The sequence below is a fragment of the Morus notabilis genome, unplaced genomic scaffold, assembly GCF_000414095.1.
Source record: "Morus notabilis unplaced genomic scaffold, ASM41409v2 Scaffold703, whole genome shotgun sequence".
NCBI classification, from domain to species: Eukaryota; Viridiplantae; Streptophyta; class Magnoliopsida; order Rosales; family Moraceae; genus Morus; species Morus notabilis.
This window is the reverse complement of record NW_010366776.1, coordinates 162,596-188,720: the sequence shown is the minus strand read 5'-3', so window position 1 is coordinate 188,720 and position 26,125 is coordinate 162,596. Positions and strand designations below refer to the sequence as shown.

At 39.3% G+C, this 26,125-nt stretch overlaps 1 protein-coding gene across 2 annotated transcripts; it reads left to right on the top strand.

Annotated features, from left to right (window-relative positions):
• The first annotated feature begins 5,663 nt into the window (after positions 1–5,663).
• Positions 5,664–26,043, top strand: LOC21395192 (cyclic nucleotide-gated ion channel 17). 2 transcript variants are annotated; one of them, XM_024174142.1, is made up of 7 exons: positions 5,664–5,897; positions 7,057–7,624; positions 21,832–22,044; positions 22,189–22,490; positions 23,342–23,453; positions 24,377–24,613; positions 24,922–26,043. In XM_024174142.1, the coding sequence occupies exons 1-7, from the start codon at positions 5,869–5,871 to the stop codon at positions 25,648–25,650; spliced, it is 2,190 nt and encodes a 729-aa protein (XP_024029910.1). In that variant the 5' UTR covers positions 5,664–5,868; the 3' UTR covers positions 25,651–26,043. The 2 variants fall into 2 exon arrangements, with proteins under 2 accessions (XP_024029910.1, XP_024029911.1); XM_024174143.1 differs by lacking the exon at positions 21,832–22,044 and having other exon boundaries at positions 5,665–5,897.
• The last annotated feature ends 82 nt before the right edge of the window (positions 26,044–26,125 follow it).

Below are 26,125 nucleotides of genomic sequence, written 5' to 3'. Positions count from 1 at the left end.
TCATTCTCTCGTCATCAGATTAAGAGGTAAGCCTCTCTAACCGCGCGATTTTGGGTTTGGGTCTAATTTTGAACATTTGGATTTGGTTCTGATTTTGAACATTTGGATTTGGTTCTGATTTTTAGTCCGCATATATTTTGGGTTTTAGGGTTCTGATTTTTTGCATCAAAGAAAAACACTTAAGCATTGTTGAAAGTGGGTTTGCCGGTATCCCATCTCCTCCTCTGACTACCCATCATCAGATCAAGAGGTAAGCCTCTGTAAGTGCTCAATTTTTAGTGCGGCTTTCGATTGGGTTCTGATTTTTTGTGCGGAAATGGGTTTAGGGTTCTAATTTTCTGAGTTTGGTTCTTCCCTCGGTTTGGACTCATGGCCTTGTAGAGGATCGGGACCTTGTTCCTTTGATCTTTGTTTCCGAATCCAGTAAACCAAGACTGGACTCTTAGTATTTGTTTTGTCTCTATTCTCTGTGCTGCTGTAATTCTGATTTTCATTATTTCTGCCCTCATTTTCAGGTTGTAAATCCAAGTTTATTGTAGCATCAGTATTAGGGATATTCGGGTCAAGATGATTTGAATTTGTTGATTCTATTTTAAACACATCATTAGTTTCAAACACATTTGCATCTTCCCATATGTTCTCCCCCTAAAGATGAGTAGCAAAATATGGTTTTGTATTTAGGTATTCCATTTTTTTGTTGTCGTTTTTTGTTGTGTAATATTTTCTCCTTGATGTCTTTAATTTTCTCCAAGTTGTGTTTCCGGATGCCTTCCATGAATAAGAATAAGAGGAAGTGATCATTAGGCACAATTCTTGTAAATCAAATTAGCATTCTATTCTTGATAAAACGATGATCTTGATGTTTCAATCAAATACATTAGTTCTTATGCCAATTTTTAGGTGAAGTATCTAGGACTAGAAGCTATGATTAGCTTGCTATTGATTGAGTGTTCTAATTGAAAATAAGGTTAGTATTACCCTTATTATTATTTTTGTAAATTGAAGCATGAAGCCTCACATTGTTTTAGACTTTCAGTTATCAATTCTCAAATGGAGGGCAGTATACCACAAGGTAAAGCAATACGGGACCCCGAGAATGTAGATCTGTTTTGTGATTTGTGTATTATAGAGGTGGAAATTAGACGCCGTCCTGGAACCCATTTGGATAAAGTTGGATAGGAAAATTTAATGAAGCAACCAAACGAGTATATAAAAGACAACAATTGAAGAATAAATGGGATGCTTTGAAGAATGATTGGAAGCTTTGGAAGGAACTTATTGGTAAAGAAACTGGTCTAGGTTGGAACATTAAGAAAAATAATGTTGATGCATCTGAGGAGTGGTGGCATAATAAATTACAGGTATACAGAATTATGTGGTTTGTCATTGTTTATTTTGGTGTTGGACTAGGCATGTTTAATTTATTCAAGTGCTCTTGCAGATTCATCCCAACGCATCGAGGTTTCGCACTCAGGGAATTGAACCACAGTTAGAAGAAAAGTTAAATAGGATGTTCATGAATGTTGTGGCCACATGAGTGCATTCTTGGACACCATCATCTGGACAGGTGCCATGTGAGTCTGAAAAAGCTGGAAATGATAATTCTACTCTACCTGAACAACTTGAGAGTAGTGGTGAGTCAGGTGAACTAATCTGAAGTGAATTAGCACAAGACCGTAAGAATAAGAGGCCAATTGAGACAGATGAGAGACAAAAGAAAGTCAAGAAAGGAAAAGGAAACGTGAAGGTTGGAGGAGATGCTAAATTGTCTTAACAAAGTGATCGCCTTGTTGATATAGTTGAGAGTAGAAGTATTGGATCATCGATTGCGCAATCTGACGCTGGAAACTATAGCATAACAAAAGTTATTGAAGTTTTAGATTCATTACCAGGATTACAGACTGGTAGTGAGTTCTATTTCTTTTCGGTCAACTTGTTGTTAGACAAGAATAAGAGAGAGGCATTTATGGCTTTTAAGGAACCTGAGTTGAGGCTCAATTGGCTTAAGTTTGAACATGGGCTAGGATCCTCCACTTAGATTTCCATTCCTCATTTCTATTTAGTGCGGTTTTCTTGTTGTATTGATGGTTGAGACATTGTTATTCTCTTTCAGTGCGGTTTTCTTGCTTTATGTTTAAGACATTGTTGTACAATGACATTTCGTATTACTACTTGTATGTGAGTCTGATTATTTTTATTGCACCATATTGAATGACAGGTTTATTGTTGTTGCCAAAAATGGCTAACAATCTTGATGAGTACGATCTACAACTTGTATGTACCATTGCTAGACTCATTGAATATTACTACAACACGTATATGCATAAGAATCCGTGTATGAACTCTTCACAAACTGGAAATATGTGGGTGACGGAATTATTAAGAGGGCATGAAATTATAAGTTACAGGATGTTTAGAATGGATAAGAACGTGTTTTTGAAGCTATGTAATGATCTACAGAGTAACTACGGGTTACAGGGATCAACGAATATGTGTGCGGCTGAAATACTTGGAATGTTTTTATTCATTTTGGGTCAGGGTGCTGAGAATCGTTCAGCACAAGAGCGATTTCAACACTCTGGTGAGACAATGAGTAGATATTTTAATTATGTTTTAGAAATTGTATGTCGTATGAGCATCGATATTATACAGCCTCCAGACCTAGAGTTTAATGACGTGCCTATAGAGATAATGACAGATCGTAGATTTATGCCACATTTTAAGGTAAAATCATACTTTTTATATGCTTCATTCCCTACTAAAATTATGTTTATTTATACATTAAAAATTCTTCTTTTTAGAATTGTATTGGTGCAATAGATGGCGTACATGTTCCAGCTACAATACCACCAGAGATCGGGTGCCATTTATTGGAAGGAAATGTGTGCTAACCCAAAATGTGATGGCTGCTTGTGATTTCAGTATGAAATTTATATATGCATATGCAGGTTGGGAAGGTAGTGCCCATGACACAAGAATATTCTTATCAGCACTATGTAACTGACATTTGAAATTTCCAAAACCACTTGAAGGTTAAAACATTGTCTATATTTTATATTATATATGTTTTACATTTTACTAATTCTTGTGTTTTTATTTTAATAGGTAAATATTATTTCGTTGACGCGGGCTATCTGCAATTGAAAGGATTTCTTGGACCTTATAAAGGAGAACGATATCATTTACCACAATTTCGAATGGGTCATCGACCAATAGGCAGTAAAGAGGTATTCAACCAATCACATTCTTCTCTTCGAAGTGACATTGAACGCACTTTTGGTGTTTGGAATAAAAAATGGAAAATTTTGAGAGACATGCCTAATTATTCATTTAAGAAGCAAGTAAAAATAGTTATTGCAACAATGACGCTTCATAACTATATTAGAAGGCATGATAAGCATGATCGATATTTTCAAGAAGTCGAGGATAATCTAGATATTTTCGCTTATGAAGAGCACCAACTGGAGGACAATGTAGAAGGAGATGAAGCTTCACTATCATAAGAAATGGTTGAAGTACGAGATCAAATTGTGACAAGTTTAATGAACACGACTTAACTCTTTTAATGACTCTGTCAGTTTTTGAACATGGAATGTACTTTTTTGTTCAACAAATTGATTACTCACTAATGCTCCTTTTAGTTGTAACTATATTGTGAATGAAAACCTGAAAAAAAAGAATTAATTATCATAAATTTATTGTTAAAAAACTCAAAATCATAGCATTATGTTTTTTTTAAGTTAAATAAATATTTCTAAATACTAAAAAATAATTATATATATTTAAGTTTCATACCATGTCTATTTTGATCATTTTACATACTCACAGTAATTCAACATCAAAATTTACCAAACGCTGTTACACTGAATTTAGAACCAGCACAGTTATTATAATTATAGTTTACCAAACACTCAACTGCTTTTTGTAACAGCTGCTTTTTCATTTAGCACAGCTAAAAGTAATTTTTCTAAAATCCACAGCATTACCAAACTAAGCCAAGAAAATTATTGACAAAACGCTCGAAATATTAGAAAATAACTTATTATGAATGACTTTATGCAAAAATTATGTGAACGAAACAAACTATAGAAGACTCAAATAATATATTTTGGTAAGTCAAAAAGGTAATTTTATTTTTAGAAAAGCAACTAAAAGAAGAAAAATTAGATAATTTACTCTTGAGTGTATGAATCTAGACATTTACCTCTTATTCTTGATAAATACCATTTTATTAGTGTAATTATTTGACTAAAAATGTTATAAATCAAAAATAAAAGGTAAAAATTTTGACTTATGTACTTTCAAAATGTATTTGTCAAGATTACCCACTAAAAAAGGTACATTTGCAAAGCGGAAGATCCAATCTTAACCTCAATTCCCAAGTAAGCATAATTATACGCGAATAGAATCAACTAGCCAAAAGCTTGCGCGTTGCTGCGAAAAATACTGTTGTATTATATAAAAAGTTTTATAGTATATAAATTTTGATAATATAAAAAATTTAGCACAGAACGGTGGTGAAATGGACAAAATTGAACTCCAAATCAATTCAAAATAGTAAATAACTATAATAAAGAATAAACCGAAAATGATTTGAAACCGTCTGATCAAAAATTTCGACGGTTGTGATTTGCGCGTGAAAAAAATGCGCAAAAGAAGTGCGTTCAGCGGGGGAAGACAACAACTTCGCAGTGGTGGGCCCCGCCACTTTTTTCTTCGGCCAGCTAGGCGTCGACACGTGGCAATCCTAGATCAAAAGACGCAAAAGTCCATGCACCATGAAGGGCAAAAGAGAAGGAAAAAGGGTAAAATTGACAATTCATACTCAAAGGACAAGGGACATAAACAAAATTTTGAGAATGTTATTGTACAAAGAACAGTAAAATGTGAGTGTGTGAATCGTGAATCTCGAGTCTCTTTTAGTATATACAATAATATGCTTAGTGTGTATTAACTTTTTTTAAAATGGAGAGAATTCTCTGGTGAAATATGAAAATACCTAATCAATAATACAAAATTTTAACAGTTAGATCATATATCAAATTCATTATATTAAAAGAAAATATGATAATTAAATGAAATGCGAGGATTGGTTCGTTTGGAAGGGAGATTCGTGCCATGATTCGAATCATGGTTCGTGGCTCGCTACAATATTTTTTCTCACAAAAAACACGTAAACGAGAATGATTCTGAATATATGAACCAAACGTTTGTAACACACATCCATTTTTTTTGATAAAATATTTTTTCTTGTAATATAAAAATTATATAGAGAATTAGTTAATTATTATTTTTTCAAAAAAATAAATAATTAATTATTTTAAAAAGAATAATTTAGAAATTTACAAGTGGGCTAAATTGTCAAAAAGACAATAGATAATTTGATAAATATATTTTAAAAGTGTACGAATCCAGATTTTTATTATTTATTCTTAATTTATTATTTTTTTAATTAAATAATTACACTAATTAAAAGATAATAAAAATATTTTAAAAAATAAATTCCCTATTTTTTTTCAAAAAAGAAATCACCTAATTGGTGGAATCGTCAAACATTAATCGACTTTATTACGACAGCGTTTGGTTGATCTCACTTCTACCGTCTTTTAACGCGAAAACTACCGCCGTAGTGTCCGTGTGCTTTTTCCAACTAACAAACAGGTCACACAAAAAAAGCCAGTCTCGACTCGTTTAGTATTTCTTTTTCCCTCTCCCTTTCTCACTCTACAACGTTTGCACTCAGCTCAGATTCGCAAAGTTAGAGAAGAGAGAGAAAGCTCCTGGAAGTGAGAGAGAGAGAGACGCCAATTTTAGTTCCCAATGTTAGGGTTTTGAAGGTCCGATTTCAGCTTTCTCCTTCTTCTCGCCATGGAATTCAAGAAGGAAAAGCTTGTCAGGTAATCTCTAGGATTGCTGTTTTTTTTTCCTTTTCATTTAATTTTCTTTGGTAGATTTGATTGATTTTCTCACTTTCTGTTCGCGGTGAATTAGAGCAAAAGTCTATGATTTTATAACGTTTTGGTGAAATCAAAGACCGAAATTCAGTTAATTAACTAACTTTTTAGAACTTCACGAACATGAAAGTTGAAACTCGACATATCTGCAAAAATAATGCGAGGATCTTATTAGTTTACTTGCATAGTTATTCTTCATTTTTCTTTGAGACATTCTGTTTTGTTACTGAGAAAATAAGGAAATCAATATACTTTGTTTTTTCTTTTAAAGTTTATGGGTCCATTACAAATTAAAAGTTTATCTGCACCTAACTAAGCCAGTACGATTTTTAATTTGTGATTCGGGCCCGTGAAGAATAAATCTTTATTCCAATAAATGCTGATTATCTTAATTGTGAATTGTGATGGGTGTTCCATAGTATGCTAAGCATTCACTGGAATTGTTTTCTTGTCCCAGGCTTTTTATTGATTGGGATATTGGTCAATGCTTTGTTTGGTTGCAGAAAAAGATATGGGAAAATTTTAAGATTTTCTCTATATTATTTAAACAAGGAAGACTTAGCTCTGTTATGTAGGGATGGAATCTCTGTGCCACTGCTAATTGGTCGAAATGAGGAGCGACTAAGCAGTTAGTACTCTTTAGAAGGCAAAACAACGTAGAACATAAATTTTCTACGTTACTTCTTATGTTTCATTTTTCTTATAATTTATTGGGACAGAAAATGATACACATCATGATAACACAATTTCATGAAAAAAAAAAGCTTGTTAGAGGTAAAAAAAAGTTGGGATGAAACAATAATTCAAGTTTTATAGATTCTACAAAATTTTAATACATTTGCATTCATGATATTCATGATAAAATTTCTATTGTCGCTCTATTAGTATTTTCATGTTATGTTGTCAAGGACTTTTGGGATGAGACATTCTTAGGGCCTTAAGTGCAAAGGTTACTTTACGAATATTTCGGGAAAATTATTGTACTTTTTTTTATTTGCTTCTGCTCATGAAATAGTATTTTATTGAAAGACCATTTCCTCAAACTATGTCCACTAAAATTCACTGGAAATGTCTTGACTCTCTATTTACGTTAAAATTTTAGGTTTCATTCAGATGGGAAACAGCATAATGAATCTTTATGGGGGCAACATGAACCAATGTGGCTCAAAAGGTCATCATCTGCGTATAAGGTTTCATCAGCTTCATTACTGAAAGCAGATGGTGGACTTGGGGGCAAAAATAGATTTACTGAAACTTTCAGAATTGGGAGGTCCAAGGTGTTTCCAGACGATCAGGAACCTTGGCGCAAAAGAATTCTTGACCCAGGTAGTGAGATAGTGTTGCAATGGAACTGGGTTTTCATTGTCTCATGTTTAGTGGCGCTTTTTGTTGATCCATTGTATTTTTACTTGCCCATGGTGGAAGCAAATGAAAAGTCATCATGTGTGAAGACAGACTTGAATTTGCGAATTGTTGTGACTTGTTTTAGGACTCTTGCGGATATTTTTTATTTTTTGCACATGATTATAAAGTTCAGGACGGCTTATGTTGCACCTAACACTCGAGTATTTGGGAGGGGCGAGCTTGTAATGGATCCAAAGAAGATTGCCCGGAGGTACATTAGATCTGATTTCTTTATTGATCTAATTGCAACATTGCCTCTTCCTCAGGTAATTGTTTGGAGTTTCATTCTTTGCCGTTTCTCAATGCACGTCTTGTTACAACTTACAAGCACATGCTTGATTCTTGTTTATTTATTTAATTTTTCAATCTTGTGTTGATGAAGATTTTCTCGAAAAGAAGTGAGAGAATTGAGAAAAGAAAATTCTTAGTAATAACTCTGAATACATTACACTTTATGGCCGGGTATATATACACTTTTAGGGAGAACCTCAGGCGGTTTTCACCCTTGATTCTAGTAACCTAAATCACACAAATTAGGAAACTAATTAACTACTGAATCAGCAAATCAGGAACCTAATCACTAATTTCTACAAATAAGGAAACTACCAACTGTACACAATCTTTCCTATTATACACACACACCGGATTTTCCACACTCCCCCTCAAGCTGGAGAATGGATATCAATCATTCCCAGCTTGGATAAAAGAAAATCGAAGTGAGTTCTTGGAACAACTTTTGTGAGTATGTCTGCAGTCTGCTGTTGTGTGGGTGTGTAGACAACCTCAACAATTCCTTCTTCTATCTTTTCCTTGATGAAATGTCGATCAATTTCCACATGCTTGGTGCGATCGTGAAGGATTGGATTTTTCGAGATGTTGATTGCAGCCTGGTTGTCACACAACAGTTTCATCAGAGTTTCAACTGGATGTTGCAATTCTTCTAGAAGTATTCTTAACCATATTCCCTCACATATTCCATGAGCGAGTGCCTGGAATTCAGCTTCAGCACTACTCCGCGCAACCACTGATTGCTTCTTACTCCTCCAACTAACCAAATTTCCCCACACATAGGAACAATACCCAGATGTTAATCTCTTATCAATCAACGAACCTGCCCAATCTGCATCCGATAGAACCTTTATGCTCTTGTTGGTCCCTTTCTTGAAAAATAGGCCTTTGCCAGGAGTCATCTTCAAATACCTTAATACTCTGTACACTGCTTCTTGATGTTCTTCATTCGGGTTGATCTCACCACACGGACAGCAAAGCTAATATCTGGTCTTGTGTGAGACAAGTAGATTAATTTGCCTACTAACCTTTGATATCTTCCTTTATTTACTAGAGCTGAATCTTCTTTAGATCCAATTTTGTTGAACGGGTCCATGGGAGTATCTGAAGGTTTATTGCCAAGCATGCATGTTTCCTTTAGTAGGTCCAGTGTATATTTCCTATGTGAAATTGAGATTTCTTTACTTGACCGTGCTACCTCCATCCCTAGAAAGTATCTTAAGGTTCCATGATCTTTGACTTCAAATTCTCGTCTTAGAACACCCTTTAGCCGAGTTGCTTCTCCTTCATTATTTCATGTGACAATTATGTCATCAACATAGACAATAAGGATTGTGATCTTACCATCTGCGGTTCTCTTAATAAACAAAGTATGATCTGATAGTCATTGTGAATATCCCTGCTTCTTAACCGCCTTGGTAAACCTGTCAAACCAAGCTCTCGGAGATTGCTCGAGTCCATACAGTGATTTTCAAAGTCTGTAGATAGACTGTAGACATGTATGCCAATACTTCGTTGCTTGAGCCCTGGTGGAATCTCCATATATACCTTTTCTTCCAGATCACCATTGAGGAATGCATTTTTAACGTCCAATTGATGCAGCTCCCAGTCAAGATTGGATGCTAAAGAAAGTAGGACTCGAATGGTATTCATCTTTGCAACGGAGCAAAGGTTTCCTGGTAATTAATCCCATAGGTTTGTGTGAATCCCTTCGCTACCAATCTTGCCTTGTATTTGTCTATGCTTCCATCTGCTCTGTAGTTAACATTGAAAACCCACTTGCATCCTTCAACATGTTTTCCTTGAAGGAGTTGAGTGAGTTCCCACGTACTATTTTTCTGCAAGGCCTTTAGCTCTTCAGTCATTGCCTTTCTCTATTCTGGATGTAGCAAGGCCTCTTGGATACAATCCAGTATCTGGATGCTGTCTAGATTGGTGGTGAATGCCCTGTAACTCGAAGACAATTTCTCATATGACACAAAGTGTGAGATAGGATGTTGGGTACATGATCTAACCCATTTCCTTTTGGCAATCGGCATGTCAAGATCATCAGGTAAGCATAAATCATTAGAGCCTCGTTCATTTCACCGATTCGAGTTTTTAGTTTTAGGTTTCTACAGTAAAAAGCTCTCAGAAAATGTCACATTTAACTTTTTTTGCTACAGTGAAAAGCTCTCAGAAAATGTCACATCTTAGCTCGAATTGAAAACTCGAATTCGCGAAGTGAATGAGACTTACATGAGAAACAAGATTCAGTGTTACCTTGTATCACTTCATTTGGAGTTGGAGTCGGGTCGTCTGCTTGGCAAGGCGTAGGAAGCTCGTGATGCTCTACTGGTTTAGGGTTTTTCTGACGTTTGGAGTAGACTAAGAGTTCCTTGTTACCTTCCTGAGGATCCATAGAAGGTGCAGTTACAGGTTTAGGAGAAGGACTACCCACAGGCTCTTCTATCATCATACTTTCCCAAAACTGATATTCTTCTTGTAACTTCTCCCCCTGAATAGAAGTTTTGGAATAATATGGAACGTTTTCCATGAAGGTCACATCCATAGTGTTATATGTTTTCCTAGTGTAGGGACAATAGCACTTGTAACCTTTCTGAAATGGTGAGTACCCTAGAAAGAGACACTTGACAGACTTGGGATCAAGTTTACTTCTTTGATGAGGTGGGACATAGACGTAGGCTGAACACCCGAACACTCTAAGAGGTATGTTATTCACAATCATGCTTTGCGGATAGAACTTAGAAAGGACTTGGCTTGGTGTATCAAACTTCAAGATTCGAGGTGGCATCCTATTTATCAGGTATGTGGCAGTTAGAACTGCTTCCCCCCAAAAATGTTTTGGTACATTACTAGTGAACATGATAGATCGGCTACCTCAAGAAGATGTCTGTTTTTTCTCTCAGCTATCCCATTTTGTTGTGGTGTGTCTATACAGGAACTTTGATGAATAATACCATTCTCAAGGAGATACTGTCCTAGGATTAAGTTAAAATATTCCCTGGCATTATCGGTCTTGAAAACCTGAACTGTGGCTTGAAACTGATTTTTAATCATGGAATGAAACATTTTAAACAAAGGTCCAGCCTTAAATTTTTCTTTCATAAGGAAGACCCAGGTGGTACGAGTATGATCATCAATAAAAGACACAAACCATCTTGCACCAGTTATATTTGGAATTCGAGATGGGCCCCAAATATCACTGTGGATAACTGAAAAGGGATGTGGGGGTTTGTATTCCTGGAGGGGATATGTGCTACGACAATGTTTTGAAAATTGACAGATTTCACACTGGAAGAATTTTAGACTTTTATTGATAAATAATGACAAGTACATGAAATTTGGATGTCCTAAATGGAAATGCAATAACATAATTGTACTGTCTTTATTTGAAGCAGATGACATAAAAGAGTTCGAAACATTAGCTGTTGGGGATGCGGTGAAATGAGCCCGAGCACTATGATGTCCTTTGGCCCTAATCCAGTAGAATCCCTTGTCTTCCTTAGCATTGCCAATCATCTTCCCTGAATCCAAATCCTGAAACAAACACGAAGTGGAAGAAAACTTAGCAACACAATTAGAATACTCAGTGAGTTTGTGGATTGACATCAAATTGCAAGTTAAATTTGGAACTAAAAGGACAGATTGAAGAGTTAATGTGTCAGAGATGACCACTTTTTCAATTCCAGTCACCAAGGAAAGTGATCCATCAGCAATCCGAACTTTGTAATTCTTAAAACATGGGTGACATTCTTGAAGCAGTGATGCATCACCAGTCATGTGATCTGAGGCTCCTGAGTCGACAATCCTACGTGTGGAATCTTCTGTTTCAACATGATGGGCAACTAGAATAAAACCTTTTTGAGCAATAGATCCCGTGGAGACAATTGAGGTAGGATTTGAACCTTGGCTAAACATCTTTTGCAGCCATTCAATTTGCTCCTTGCTGAAGAAATCAGGTTTTGTATTGCCTTTTTCTTTGTCTTCTGGAGTAGCAACAAAACTTCGGGCTTCCTTACCACGGCTTGGCCTCCAATTCGCAGGCTTACCATGGATTTTCCACTAAGTATCTCGTGTATATCCTGTTTTTCGGCAATGATCACACCATGGGCGAGTCTTCTTCTGCTTTGAGTCATGAGCCAAGTAGGTTCCATGTGCTGCATGGGTAGAGCTTTCGGTCCCTAAAGATAGTTGAGTCCCTAGCATGAGTTTCTTTCTACTTTCCTCTCTTCTTACTTCAGAAATGGCTTCCCGAATGGATGGGAGGGGCTTGGTCCCGAGAATTCTCCCCCTCACTTCGTCAAGAGATTTGTCTAATCCCAATAGGAATTTGAAAACTCTCTCCTTCTCAACAATATTCTTGAAGAGATTATTTGCATCTCCAGGGCATTCTCAATCTGGGCTTTCAAACATATCCAACTGTTGCCAATAACGAGACAATTGAAATATTGAGTCACAGTTAACTCACCTTGCCTTAGATCATGAAGTGCACCCTTGATTTCAAAGAGTTCAGCAGTATTTTCATTGTCTGAATATGTTTCTTGGGCTGCCATCCATATTTCGTGAGCAGTGTTATAAAACAAGAAATTCTGCCCAATTTCAGTGTCCATGGTGTTAATTAACTAGGACATAACCATATTGTTTTCTGCCTTCCAGGTTCTGAACTTCGGATCATTCTGTTTCGGTGGAACAACCTCCCCCGTGAGATAGTCATCTTTCCCTTTGCCTGAGATGAACATTATTACAGACTTAGCCCATTGAAGATAGTTCTGACTATTCAGCTTGTGTTGAGTGATGAGCAGAACTGATCCCTCTGATCTGCCAGAATTCAGGAGTTCTTGGCCAGCCGAGGTACCTGAGGCATTGCTTGCTTTCGATGCCATGAGGAAAAAAGGCTAGAGGTTGAAACAATGACTGTGACAGTGATTGGGTTGGTAAAAACAGAGAAGGAAAACCGAAAAGAAAGAAGAAAAGGAAAGAAAAAAAAAACAACTCCCAAACGATCAGCAACCACGCTCTGATACCATGAAGATTTTCTAGAAAAGAAGTGAGAGAATTGAGAAGAGAAAAATTGATGGGCCCCCTAGACCTCCACTACGTTTCACTTACGCTAGGAGAAGGCCCAAAGTTAATCAGGGTGAGGTGGCAATAGAAGATGTTACGAAGAATGGTGAGGTGGAGGCTGACATGGAGGGAGCAAGCAGCATGAGAGAAAGAGTTGCTACTGGGAATACGCATTAGCTCACTCTTCGAGAGAAGCCTCGGGATTAGGGGGAGGAGTTAGAAAACGGTTAGCAAGGAAGAAAGGAATAAAAGGAAGAGGAGGAAGGTTGAGAGGTTACGGAAGTTGTAATTGATTTTGCTTAACGAGCTTTGCTCTAGGGAGTGCAAGGGGTCACTCGAATACCCCCACATCTCTTCGTTGAAGAAAAAACAGAGAGAGAATTTTTCTTAGTTTATTTCATCATCCGAAACATACATTTATACAGAGGAGGAGATTACCAACAGCTGGTAATTCCTTGATTTACTCCGTCAAATCCTACAGAAAAGGAAAACTAATTAGCTAGTTATGGAAACTAATCTACAGCTATTTACAGCCTAGTAGATCTCCTATTTACAGCCATTACTGTCTAATATCTCCGGAATTCCACACTCCCCCTCAAGCTGGGCAATGAATGTTAATCATTCCCAGCTTGGAGAGCAGTATGTCAAACTGTGCTCTAGGAACAGCCTTTGTCATTATGTCTGCAGTTTGTTGCCGTGTAGGAGTGTAATCTACTTCGATGATCCCTTGCTCTATCTTCTCTTTGATGAAGTGGCGATCGATCTCTACATACTTGGTTCGATCGTGATGAACTGGATTCTTAGCAATGTTGATTGCTGCTTGATTGTCACACAACAATTTCATAGGTGCATGAGGGGAGAACTGGAGTTCCTCAAGCAACCTTTTTAACCACATTCCTTCACAGATACCGTGGGCCATGGCACGAAATTCAGCTTCTGCACTACTGCGTGCCACAACTGTTTGCTTCTTACTCCTCCAAGTGACTAGATTGCCCCAGACATAGGTACAGTAACCCGAAGTAGACCTCCTATCTGTTAAGGACCCAGCCCAGTCTGCATCTGAGAAAATCTCCACATCACGACTAACCCCCTTTTTGAAGAATAATCCTTTGCCTGGAGTCATCTTTAAGTAGCGTAGTATCCTGTACACAGCTTCTTGATGCTCTTCTGTAGGATCATTCATAAACTGGCTAACCCTACTCACTGCAAAGCTTATGTCAGGTCTTGTGTGAGATAAGTAGATCAATCTCCCAACTAGTCTTTGATATCTACCCTTGTCGATCGTAGCTGAGTCTTCTTTTGTGCCTATCTTGTTGAATGGGTCCATAGGAGTATCGGAGGGTTTGCATCCAAGCATCCCTGTCTCCTTTAACAGATCAAGGGTGTACTTTCGTTGTGAAACTGAAATACCCTTGCTTGACCTTGCTACCTCCATTCCAAGAAAATATCTCAAGGCTCCTAGATCTTTAATCTCAAACTCTCTGCTTAGAACTGTTTTAAGTCGGGATATTTCTTCTTCATCATTCCCTGTAACAATTATATCATCAACGTAGACTATGAGGATTGTGATCTTACCGCCAGGAAGTCTCTTAATGAAAAGAGTATGATCAGATTGTCCTTGTAAATATTCCTCTCCTTTAATGACCTTGGTAAATCTCTCGAACCACGCTCTTGGGGATTGCTTAAGCCCATAGAGTGATTTCTGAAGTTTGCAAACTAGATTGTTGCTACTGGAATGCTTTAGACCTGGAGGAATTTCCATGTAGACTTCTTCCTCGAGATCACCATTGAGAAATGCATTTTTGACGTCTAGTTGATGCAAGCCCCAGTCAAGATTGACTGCCAAAGATAGTAAGACACGGATTGTGTTCAATTTTGCAACTGGTGCAAAGGTCTCCTGATAGTCAATCCCATAGGTTTGTGTAAATCCTTTTGCCACCAGCCTCGCTTTGTACCGGTCTATACTTCCATCTGCCCTGTATTTGACATTGAAGACCCACTTACAACCCACAGGGCGTTTTCCCTGCGGTAATTTAGTAATCTCCCATGTGCCATTCTTCTGCAGTGCTTGGATTTCTTCATTTACTGCCTTTCTCCACTCGGGATGTAGTAAGGCCTCTTGTATGCAATTCGGGATAGCAACATTCTCCATATTTGCGATGAGAGCTCGAAGATTGGGAGACAGCTTCTCATAGGACACAAATTTTGAGATGGGATGCTGAGTACAGGATCTTACCCCCTTTCTTTGGGCAACAGGCCTGTTGAGATCATCCATAGAGTATGTGTTATCTGTAGTGGAGGAAGATTCTATGTTACCTTGGATGACTTCAGTGGAATTTGGTCTCGGGACATCAGTTTGACAAGGCACAAGAGGAAGCTCAGGATGTTGATCCACTGGTTCAGGGTTCTTCTGACGCCTTGTGTAAACTTGAAGTTCCTTGCCCTTGGACTCCTTGTCTCCTTGAATTTGACTCGGCTCTGATAGTAGTTCACTGGAAATATTGGGTTCAGGTACCTCAAAGGAAATGTCAGGCATGGACATGTCCCAAAACTGATATTCTTTCTGTTGGTTGACTGAACTCTCCCCCTGAATATGAGTTTTGGTATAAAAGGGCACATTTTCAAAAAAAGTCACATCCATAGTGTTATAGGTTTTTCGAGTGATGGGGCAAAAACACTTGTACCCCTTTTGATAAGGAGAATAACCTATAAAAAGACACTTGACTGACTTTGGATCATGTTTACTTCGCTGATGAGAAGGGATATGGACATATGCACAACATCCAAAAACTTTGGGAGGAATATCGGTTATAATTCGAGTGTGAGGAAAGTTTTTGGAAAGAACCTGACACGGGGTATCAAATTTCAAGACTCTAGAAGGCATTCTATTGATTAGGTAGGTGGCAGTTAAAACTGCCTCCCCCCAAAAATACTTTGGAACATGAGTGGTAAACCTAATAGATCGGGCTACCTCCAGAAGGTGTCTATTTTTCCTCTCTGCTATCCCATTCTGTTGAGGGGTATCTATACAGGAGCTTTGGTGAATGATTCCATTTTCTAGAAGGTAATTTCCAATTATGGAGTTAAAGTACTCCTTGGCATTATCGGTTCTAAACAACTGAATCTTGGCTTGAAATTGTGTTTGAACCATAGAATGAAAGGATTTGAAAAGGGATCCTGCCTCTGATTTTTCCTTCATAAGAAATACCCACGTAACTCGAGTATGGTCATCAACGAAAGTAACAAACCATCTAGCACCAGAGATATTTTGAACACGAGAGGGCCCCCAAATATCACTATGAATAATAGAAAATGGTTTTGATGGTTTGTACTTTTGGGGAGGGTAAGAGTTACGACAATGCTTAGAGAATTGACAAACTTCACATTGAAAAAGCTTGGGATGTCTATTAAATAATGATGGAAACATCTTTGATAAGTACATAAAGTTTGGGTGTCCTAAGCGATAATGCAATAACATGATTGTACTTTCTTTATTTGAATCTAAAGACAAGTTTATTGTAGGATTTGGAGTAGAGGAGGAAACATGATGTACTTGTGGGTCTTGCTTTCCTGCGGCCCTAAACCAGTAGAGTCCTTTGCTCTCCTTAGCATTGCCAATCATCTTCCCCGAAGCCAAATCCTGAAACGAACAATGAGTGGCAGTAAATTTAGTTATGCAATTTAAGTCTTTTGTAAGTCTGCTGATAGACAGTAAATTGCATGAAAGATTGGGAACCAAAAGAACTTGGTTAAGAATTAGTGTCTCGGAGATGAGCACTTTCCCAATACCAGTTACCGCGGAAAGGGAACCATCTGCAATTCTAACTTTGTAATTCTCATGGTAGGGACTGCAATCATGGAGTAATGATACATCACCTGTCATGTGATCAGAAGCTCCAGAATCGATGATCCACCCTGATGAATCCTCGGCTTTTGTATGTAAGGCAGTTAGGAAGTTACCTCTTTGAGTAGTGGATGCAGTTGAGATAACCGGGTTAGGAGAAGATCCTTGACTGAACATCTTTTGCAACCACTCTACTTGTTCTTTGCTGAAGAGAGTCGAATCATTTGCACTCCTTTCTTTTCCATCTGAGTCAGCCACGAAACCACGTGCCTCCTTTTCCTTGTTTGATTTCCAGTCTACGGGCTTCCCATGTATTTTCCAACACGTTTCTTTGGTGTGACCTGGGCGACGGCAATGATCACACCATTGTCTTCCTTTTTTCTGCCGAGCATCATAGGAAGAAGTGGATCCACGGGAGACAAGGGCCGACCCTTCTTGAGTATTAGTGGTTCCTTGAGAGACCAGGGCCGATCCTTCCGGGGTGTTTGAGGATGACCGAGTACCCATCATCAATTTCTTCCTGCTTTCTTCTCTTCTCACCTCTGAGAAGGCTTCTCGAATTGTTGGAAGTGGCTTGGTACCCAGGATTCTCCCCCTTACTTCATCTAGGGATTTGTCTAATCCCAGTAGGAACTTGAACACCCTTTCTTTTTCAATGATCTTCTTGTACCGGCTTGCATCTCCAGGGGACTCCCAATCCAGATTCTCAAACACATCTAATTGTTGCCACAAACGACTAAGAGTGTTATAGTATTGAGTCACAGTCATCTCACCTTGCCTTAGATCATGCAGAGCTCCCTTGATATCAAACAGATCAGCGGTATTGTCGCTGTCCGAGTAGGTTTCTTTTGCTGCTGTCCAAATCTCATGTGCAGTATCATAAAACAGAAAATTTTGACCAATTTCTGTGTCCATTGCATTGATCAACCAAGACATAACCGGATTGTTCTCAGTATTCCACACCTTGAACTTCTTATCATCCTTCTTCGGTGGTTCTGTGGTGCTGTAGAGGTATTCATCCTTACCTCTTCCTGTGATGAACATCAAAACAGCCTTCGCCCATTGATGGTAGTTGTGGCCGGTTAACTTGTGCCTTGTGATGAGAAAAGACGAACTTTCTGCTCCACCATTGCTCACGAGTTCTTGGCCTGATACCGTTCCAACGACGCTCCTGCTTGTTTCTGAGGCCATAGAGGATGAACTACTGCCTAAGAGACTTTATGGAACACTGATTTGGAACGAAGGAGGATGCTAGGTTTGCACCTAGAAACCGGGGAAAAGAAGGAGTAAATATGGTTTCAAGTTTCACCAGAAAAAAGGATTAGGCTGTGTTCTGGTTTGCATCAGAACTGAAAAAAAAAAAAAAAAACTGGTCCAGGCAGCCTTGCTCTGATACCATGAAGAAAAAACAGAGAGAGAATTTTTCTTAGTTTATTTCATCATCCGAAACATACATTTATACAGAGGAGGAGATTACCAACAGCTGGTAATTCCTTGATTTACTCCGTCAAATCCTACAGAAAAGGAAAACTAATTAGCTAGTTATGGAAACTAATCTACAGCTATTTACAGCCTAGTAGATCTCCTATTTACAGCCCATTACTGTCTAATATCTCCGGAATTCCACAGTTTTCCCATACCGGTGATCGATGAGCTCCTTGACGAATTGCATGGCGCCTCCATCTTTTCGAAGATCGATTTGAAATCAGGCTACCATCAAATCCGGGTGTGCAGCGAGGATGTGTCGAAAACAGCCTTTCGCACCCACGAGGGACACTACGAGTTTTTGGTCATGCCCTTTGGGCTCACCAACGCCCCGGCGACTTTTCAATCCTCATGAACGAGGTATTTCGCCATTTTCTCCGGAAATTTGTTTGTCTTTTTCGATGACATATTGGTGTACAGCTGTACCAGAGAAGAGCATGCCCTGCACCTCGACGTGGTGTTGACGGAACTCTCCAAACACCAGTTGTACGCAAATGCCAAGAAATGTTGCTTCGGGCAGCCGGCTCTCGAGTACCTAGGCCACATCATTTCCAAAGAAGGGGTGGCCACAGATAAGGCCAAGATCGAGGTGATGATGAGTTGGCCGATGCCAACTAACCTTCGGGAACTTCGGGGGTTCTTGGGTTTGACCGGTTACTACCGGAAATTTGTCCAAGGGTATGGGACAATTGCTTGGCCACTAACACAACTACTCAAAAAGGACAGCTTCGTATGGACAGAGGAGGCCACCGAGGCCTTTCAGAAACTCAAGACGGCCATGACCACTGTCCCCGTATTAGCCCTACCAGATTTCACCCGGGGGTTTGTCATTGAGACAGATGCTTCAGGCGTCGGAATTGGGGCAGTTTTGATGCAGGATCAACGTCCCATCGCCTTCTTCAGCCAAGCACTCTCCACCACAGCTCGCCTCAAATCAGTCTACGAGCGGGAGCTTATGGCCATCGTGTTGGCGGTTCAAAAATGGCATCCATATCTCCTGGGCAGACACTTCGTTATTCGCACGGATCAAAAAAGCCTGAAATTCTTACTGGACCAGCGGGTGATAGGTGAGCATCACCAGCGTTGGATGTCCAAGTTGCTGGGTTTCGATTTTGAAATACAATACCGGCCTGGCCTGGAGAATAAGGCAGCGGACGCACTCTCACGACTGCCCAACGCCGCAGAATTCAGACTCCTTTCTATTCCTATTGAGCTGGATTCCGAGGAGCTCACCCGCCACAATGCCTCGGATACTAGGCTATGCCGTATAGTGGAGGACCTCTTGGCAGACTCAGCATCCCACCCGGGCTTCTCCTTACAGCAGGGACGCCTCATGAAAGAAGGCCGGATAGTACTCTCTCGGGACTCCAGCTTGTTGGCCGGACTGCTAGGTACTTACCATGATGGGGTAGTAGGGGGACACTCAGGCGTGCTCAAAACTTATCGGCGCTTGGCAGCCGATTGGTACTGGTTCGGTATGAAGAAGGACGTTGCGGATTATGTCACGAAGTGTCGAGTCTGCCAACAGCACAAATACGACACCCTTGCCCCTGGGGGTTTGCTGCAGCCCCTTCCCTTACCTGACAAAGTATGGGATGATCTTTCGACGGATTTCATCGTAGGGCTGCCGAATTCAGAGGGGTATGATGCTATTCTTGTCGTGGTTGACCGCTTGAGCAAATATGCTCACTTCATTCCACTCAAACACCCCTTCACAGCCACAATGGTGGCGGCTGAGTTCCTACGCGGGGTGGTCCGGTTGCATGGAATACCCCGCTCTATAGTGTCGGATCGCGATCGAATCTTCCTCAACAAATTCTAGACAGAATTATTCAAGTAGCAGGGCTCAACACTAGCCCGGAGTACGGCCTATCATCCTCAAACGGATGGCCAAATCGAGGTGGTGAACAGGTGCCTGGAAACATATCTGCGTTGTTTTTCTTCCGAGACCCCCCGCCAATGGTCCAAGTGGCTTCCCTGGGCAGAGTATTGGTACAACACGTCATTCCACACGCCCCCCCCCCCCCCCCCCGGTTCGTTATGGAATCGGTCTCTCCCCGGTGGCCACGGTCGATCAGCAACAAGCAGATCGTGATGCTACCTTAGACATCCTGAAGCAACAGCTGCTGCGTGCCCAACAGAAGATGAAGCTCCAGGCCGATGGCTCACGCCGCGATGTCTCTTTTGAGGAGGGCGACTTGGTGTACCTCAAACTTTGACCTTACCGGCAGAAATTGTTGGCACAGCGACGTCATGAGAAACTTGCGCCTCGTTTCTATGGGCCATATGCGGTGTTGGCCAGGATTGGCCCCGTGGCTTACTGGCTACACCTGCCTGCGTCCGCGGCAATCCACCCCGTATTCCATGTATCCCAGCTACGGCGGGCAGTGGGGGCTACAAGGCTAGAGGCCGCCCTACCACCTCAGCTCACCCCAGACATGGTTCTCCAAGTCCAGCCAGTGGCACTGCGGGGAGTTTGCCAAGCCTCTCGAGGGACTACAACAACGCTGGAAGTTCTTATCCACTGGGAGTACCTACCGGATCATGAAGACACTTTGGAGGACTACGACCGCATCCACGCAGCCTTTCCAAAATTCCACCTTGCGGACAAGGTGCATCTTTGGGCCGGGGGTATTGATGGGCCCCCTAGACCTCCACTACGTTTCACTTACGCTAGGAGAAGGCCCAAAGTTAATCAGGGTGAGGTGGCAGTAGAAGATGTTACGAAGAATGGTGAGGTGGAGGCTGACATGGAGGGAGCAAGCAGCATGGGAGAAAGAGTTGCTGCTGGGAATACGCATTAGCTCACTCTTCGAGAGAAGCCTCGGGATTAGAGGGAGGAGTTAGAAAACGGTTAGCAAGGAAGAAAGGAATAAAAGGAAGAGGAGGAAGGTTGAGAGGTTACGGAAGTTGGAATTGATTTTGCTTAACGAGCTTTGCTCTAGGGAGTGCAAGGGGTCACTCGAATACCCCCACATCTCTTGTATTTTGTTCATTTCCTTCAGTAAAACTATGTGAATTTTGCTTAAGAACCTAATCAATAGATCCAGACTTATCAAAGTATGTTAGGATCCTGGTTGAGTCCCACATTGCTAAAGTATGGGCTTAGCATGTGGGTTTATAACCACTTGGGCATCCTCTCTTTACAAGCTAGCTTTTGGGGATGAGTTCTACCCAAGGGTTATAACAAAATTCTTATTAATCAGTCTGAATACATTACACTATATGGCCGGGTATATATACACTTTTAGGGAGAACCTCAGCCGGTTTTCACCCTTGATTCTAGTAACCTAAATCACACAAATTAGGAAACTAATTAACTACTGAATCAGCAAATCAGGAACCTAATCACTAATTTCTACAAATAAGGAAACTACCAACTGTACACAATCTTTCCTATTATACACACACACCGGATTTTCCACAGTTGAGACAAAAATGAACAGATTCTTGCTAATGATAATTCTTAATGCGCCATGAAAGTTTTGCTTTGCCTTTATTTTTCCAGAATTGTTTGGACAAACCAGTAGCTTTTTAATTTTTTTAACAGAAAGGTTTCTAATAAAGTTTTTTAATTTTTTCTAATAAAGGTTTCTGTTCTTAAATAAATAAATAAAAAAAAAAACAGAAAGGGGCAAAAAAGGTTACTTATCTGAAGAAAAAGGAATCTAGCTGAGTGCTATCAGGGAAAATTTGTAATTCAAATCTTGTAAAAGTATTGTTGTTTTGGCTCTTAAATTTTGCTAGGGTTAAAAGAGGAATGAGAGCTAATTTTGATATTTTATGCAGATAGTCATATGGTTTATCATACCAGCAACAAGAAGTTCGCGAACTGATCATAAAAACAATGCCCTTGCATTAATTGTTCTGCTCCAATACATCCCCAGATTGTATCTGATTTTTCCTTTAAGCTCACAAATAATAAAAGCAACTGGAGTTGTCACGAAGACAGCCTGGGCAGGCGCTGCATATAATCTATTGTTATACATGTTGGCTAGTCATGTTTGTAACTCTATGTCCCTTTTCCTATTTCTCTTAGTCCTAATTTCCTTTCCTGTGCGTTTGTGTACCCGAGGAGATTTTACTTTGTCTATGCTAATGTTTTGTTGGTAAGTTTCATAGAAAGAATGCCATTTGTATTTGCAGGTTTTAGGGGCGGCATGGTATTTGCTTTCAATTGATCGGTATACCTCATGCTGGAAATCCATCTGTAGAAAGGAATTTAATCCCGCAAGATGCAGTTTAAGTTACTTAGATTGCAATTCCTTCAACTATAAAGATCGCATGACTTGGGCAAATACTACACATGTGTTTGAGAAATGTAATCCTGAAAAAGAAATCCAGTTCAAGTATGGCATCTTTGAAAATGCAGTGGCAAAAAGTGTTGTTTCCTCAAATTTCATTGAAAAGTATTTCTATTGTTTATGGTGGGGCTTACAGAATCTGAGGTATGAATTATTTCTGTGTGAAATAAAATTATGCAGTATGATATTCATTAAGATTCTCTAACAAATGCATGAACAAGCAGTTATGATCTTGTTCTGAAAATCCTTTTTTTTTTTTTTTTTTTGTTAGAAGATGCTATTATACTATGTATTATGTTACTGTCATTTGTTTTCTATTTCTCTCTTAAAAATGTTGCTGCTTTTGGGTGGCTTGAAATTTTGAAACATGATTTCTTCTAGTGTATGGTAGGCTGGTAGTCCACAGTCTTTAGGTTTAGTTTCCAATTCCATGATTATAGGATCTACAGGAGGTTATCTTACTAAGATAACGTATAGAGGCTTGCAAGAGATGATGTTTATCTGTGCAATGGAATGTTCAAGGATGATAGGGAGCTAAAATATCCACCTGGGAATTGTTTATTTAAATATTCATTTCGGAAAAGTTAGTATAGTGATAGAATTCACAATAATAATGTCTTGAACCTTGAGATGGATTTGTAAGGAACTAGATTTATGGGACAAGAGATAATCTTTCTGCTGGCTGTGAATGCGGAAGGCAGTTCCATGTCTCCATATTATGTGGAAAGTTGTTCCTCCCTTTGTAACTAAAATGATCTTATCCTAGTTCCAGATAGTATTTATTCTACTAACCCAGTGGGTCATAATTGATTCGTAGACTGTATCTTCTGAGCTGTGCTGGTATCTGTAGGATGCTTCTCGAACATGTATTGATTCAAATAATATAAAGAATGAAGAATTGTTCTCGTTTGAAATAACTTTGAGTAGACAGTATTTACCTTTTGTTACCTTGTCCAAAAGTGTTGATAGTATGTTTTATTTTCGTATCTTCTCAGTTCATATGGCCAGAATTTGGAGACAAGTACATTTATTGGAGAGACGTTATTTGCCATCCTCATTGCCATTTTGGGTCTTGTATTATTCTCCCATTTGATTGGGAATATGCAGGTGTGGGGAAAGGCTTTTTTCCCTTGATTCTTTCCATTCAAATGACTTCTCTATTGATTTAAAAGTTTGTTAACAGTTTCTATTCCACTGTTAGTATAGAGCTCTTAGATGGGCATTTTGTAATGTAGACTTTTATTTGCTACTCTAGCATCTCTAATTGCTATATTGTATCTAGAAATTTAAGGCATCGTTCGTTTAGCTCGTTTGAGTTAAGAACTTGAGTTAATAAGTAAATTCATATGAGAGAAAAGATTGTAGCAGAAAAAGTTGAATTAGAATTTTTGTGAGAGAAAATGCTATAGCAAAAACTTGAGTTGTAATTTGAATTAACGAAACGAATAGGGCCTAAGTACACTTTTTGAAGGTGATTTGCTAGGCTACTCTCTCGTAACTGATTGCCAGAATGTGTTCACCTATCTAGCTCAACTGCTCAAAGGGTGGGTGGTTGGCTGGCTGGTTTATGTTAGAAATCGACTATCAAGAAACAAAGGAAAAGCATCCTTAGAAATATATCACTGCATATTTTGTTTGTATGCTTACAAGGGGCGCATGTATCCAAGTATGCTGTACTCTTCAAAAAAAAAAAAAAAGAAAAGAAAAGTATGTTGCACCATGTTTTTGGGTCACTGTTTGGGGATTAGATGACTACCTCCGTTGCTATTGAGTTCTAAGTGAACTGTGAGATATCTGATTTGTATTTTTTATTTGGTAATTGATTCCGAGCTTATTTTTTATTTCTCATGCATAGTGTTAAAATTTGACCTGTTTTCCTTTTGCATATAATGTTAGTAAGCTCTCTGTCTAATAATAAGGTTAGGTTGTAAAGAACTATACTCTCTTGGATATTTCAAATGAACTGTGGAAGATCTAATTTATAGCATTTCTAATTTGCTAATAAATATTTAATATTACTTTTGATGTAGACATATTTACAATCAATCACTGTGAGGCTTGAGGAGTGGCGGCTTAAGCGAAGAGATACTGAGGAGTGGATGAGGCATCGCCAACTCCCTGAAGATTTGAAGCAGCGTGTTCGGCGTTTTGTTCAATACAAATGGCTTGCAACTCGTGGGGTTGATGAAGAATCTATCCTTCGTGGTTTACCTGCTGATCTCCGCCGTGATATACAGCGGCATCTATGTCTAGATTTAGTTCGACGGGTATGACATTTAGACGTATTCCAAGCAACATTTTTGAATTGCGATGTATGTTTGTCCTGTGATAAAAGCATCAAATAGTAATAATAATAATAGTAAAATCACTATCTTTTTGTTAGAAAATCAAATCACTATCTTGGGTTTAGCATGAAACTTCACTCCTATTCCTTTGGTACCTTCCAGGCTTCCAGTTAATAACTAGGTTTTGTAAGTGGTACCGGGCCTAATTTACACCTATTAAGTTGCTTCTGCATCAGCACTTTAACCCACTTGATTTACACCTAATTTACATTTGATTTTATCATCTGCAGGTGCCGTTCTTTTCCCAAATGGATGATCAACTGCTTGATGCAATATGTGAGCGGCTTGTATCCTCACTAAGCACCGCAGACACCTACATTGTTCGTGAGGGTGACCCTGTAACTGAGATGCTTTTCATTATCAGAGGTACGCTCGATAGCTCTACCACTAATGGAGGTCGAACTGGTTTCTTCAATTCAATTACATTAAGACCGGGAGATTTTTGTGGGGAGGAGCTGCTTTCCTGGGCTTTGCTTCCAAAGTCCACTGTCAACTTACCTTCTTCAACTAGGACAGTTAAGGCACTAATTGAGGTTGAAGCTTTTGCACTGCGAGCTGAGGATCTCAAATTCGTTGCTAACCAATTTAGGCGACTACACAGCAAGAAACTGCAGCACACATTTCGCTTTTACTCCCATCATTGGAGGACGTGGGCAGCCTGCTTCGTACAGGCTGCTTGGCGTCGGTACAAGAAAAGGAAGATGGCAAAGGATCTAAGCACGAAGGAATCATTTGCTTTGGAGGAGCAAGTAGCCTACGAGACTGAGCAAGAGGAAGAAGAAGAGCGTTATTCTGGGGGTTCAAATTCTTCTCAGGCAAAATTGAATCTTGGTGTCACAATACTCGCCTCACGGTTTGCTGCTAACACTAGGAGAGGAGCTCAGAAGATTAAGGATGAAATGCTGAAGTTACGAAAACCCGATGAACCGGACTTTTCCACTGAACCTGATGATGAATAGTTGCTTGATTCAACATAAAAGTGCATAGTAAGCTACAGATTTATGTGCTAAGATTTACACTCATTTCATTACACATCATAATAGATTCATGCCTGTCTCATGTCGCAAATCTCACACGAATGCCTTGCAATTGGGTTGGAGAGACCGTTTTGGTGGTCTCTTGTCCGAAAAAGTTGCACTAAGTCTCTTGTTTGATACATGATTTTTCCATAGTTGTCAGAATAGGCATGGCTGATGGTTCTGAGTTGTCTTCAACATTTGAAGACTTGGTTCTTAAAGTCTTCTTGCTAAATCTGTAAAAGTGTTTCTCAAGCTTGCATCTCTTACATCCAATGAATCTCTTAAGCATATGTAGATCATGCATAATCTAATAAAGGGTTGTTTGGTTGGAAGGTTCAGGAGGTTTGAATAAGGTTCAGGTTCTGTTTGTAAAAAGTTTAAAATTAAACCTTTTGATGTGACATTTAAACCCTAA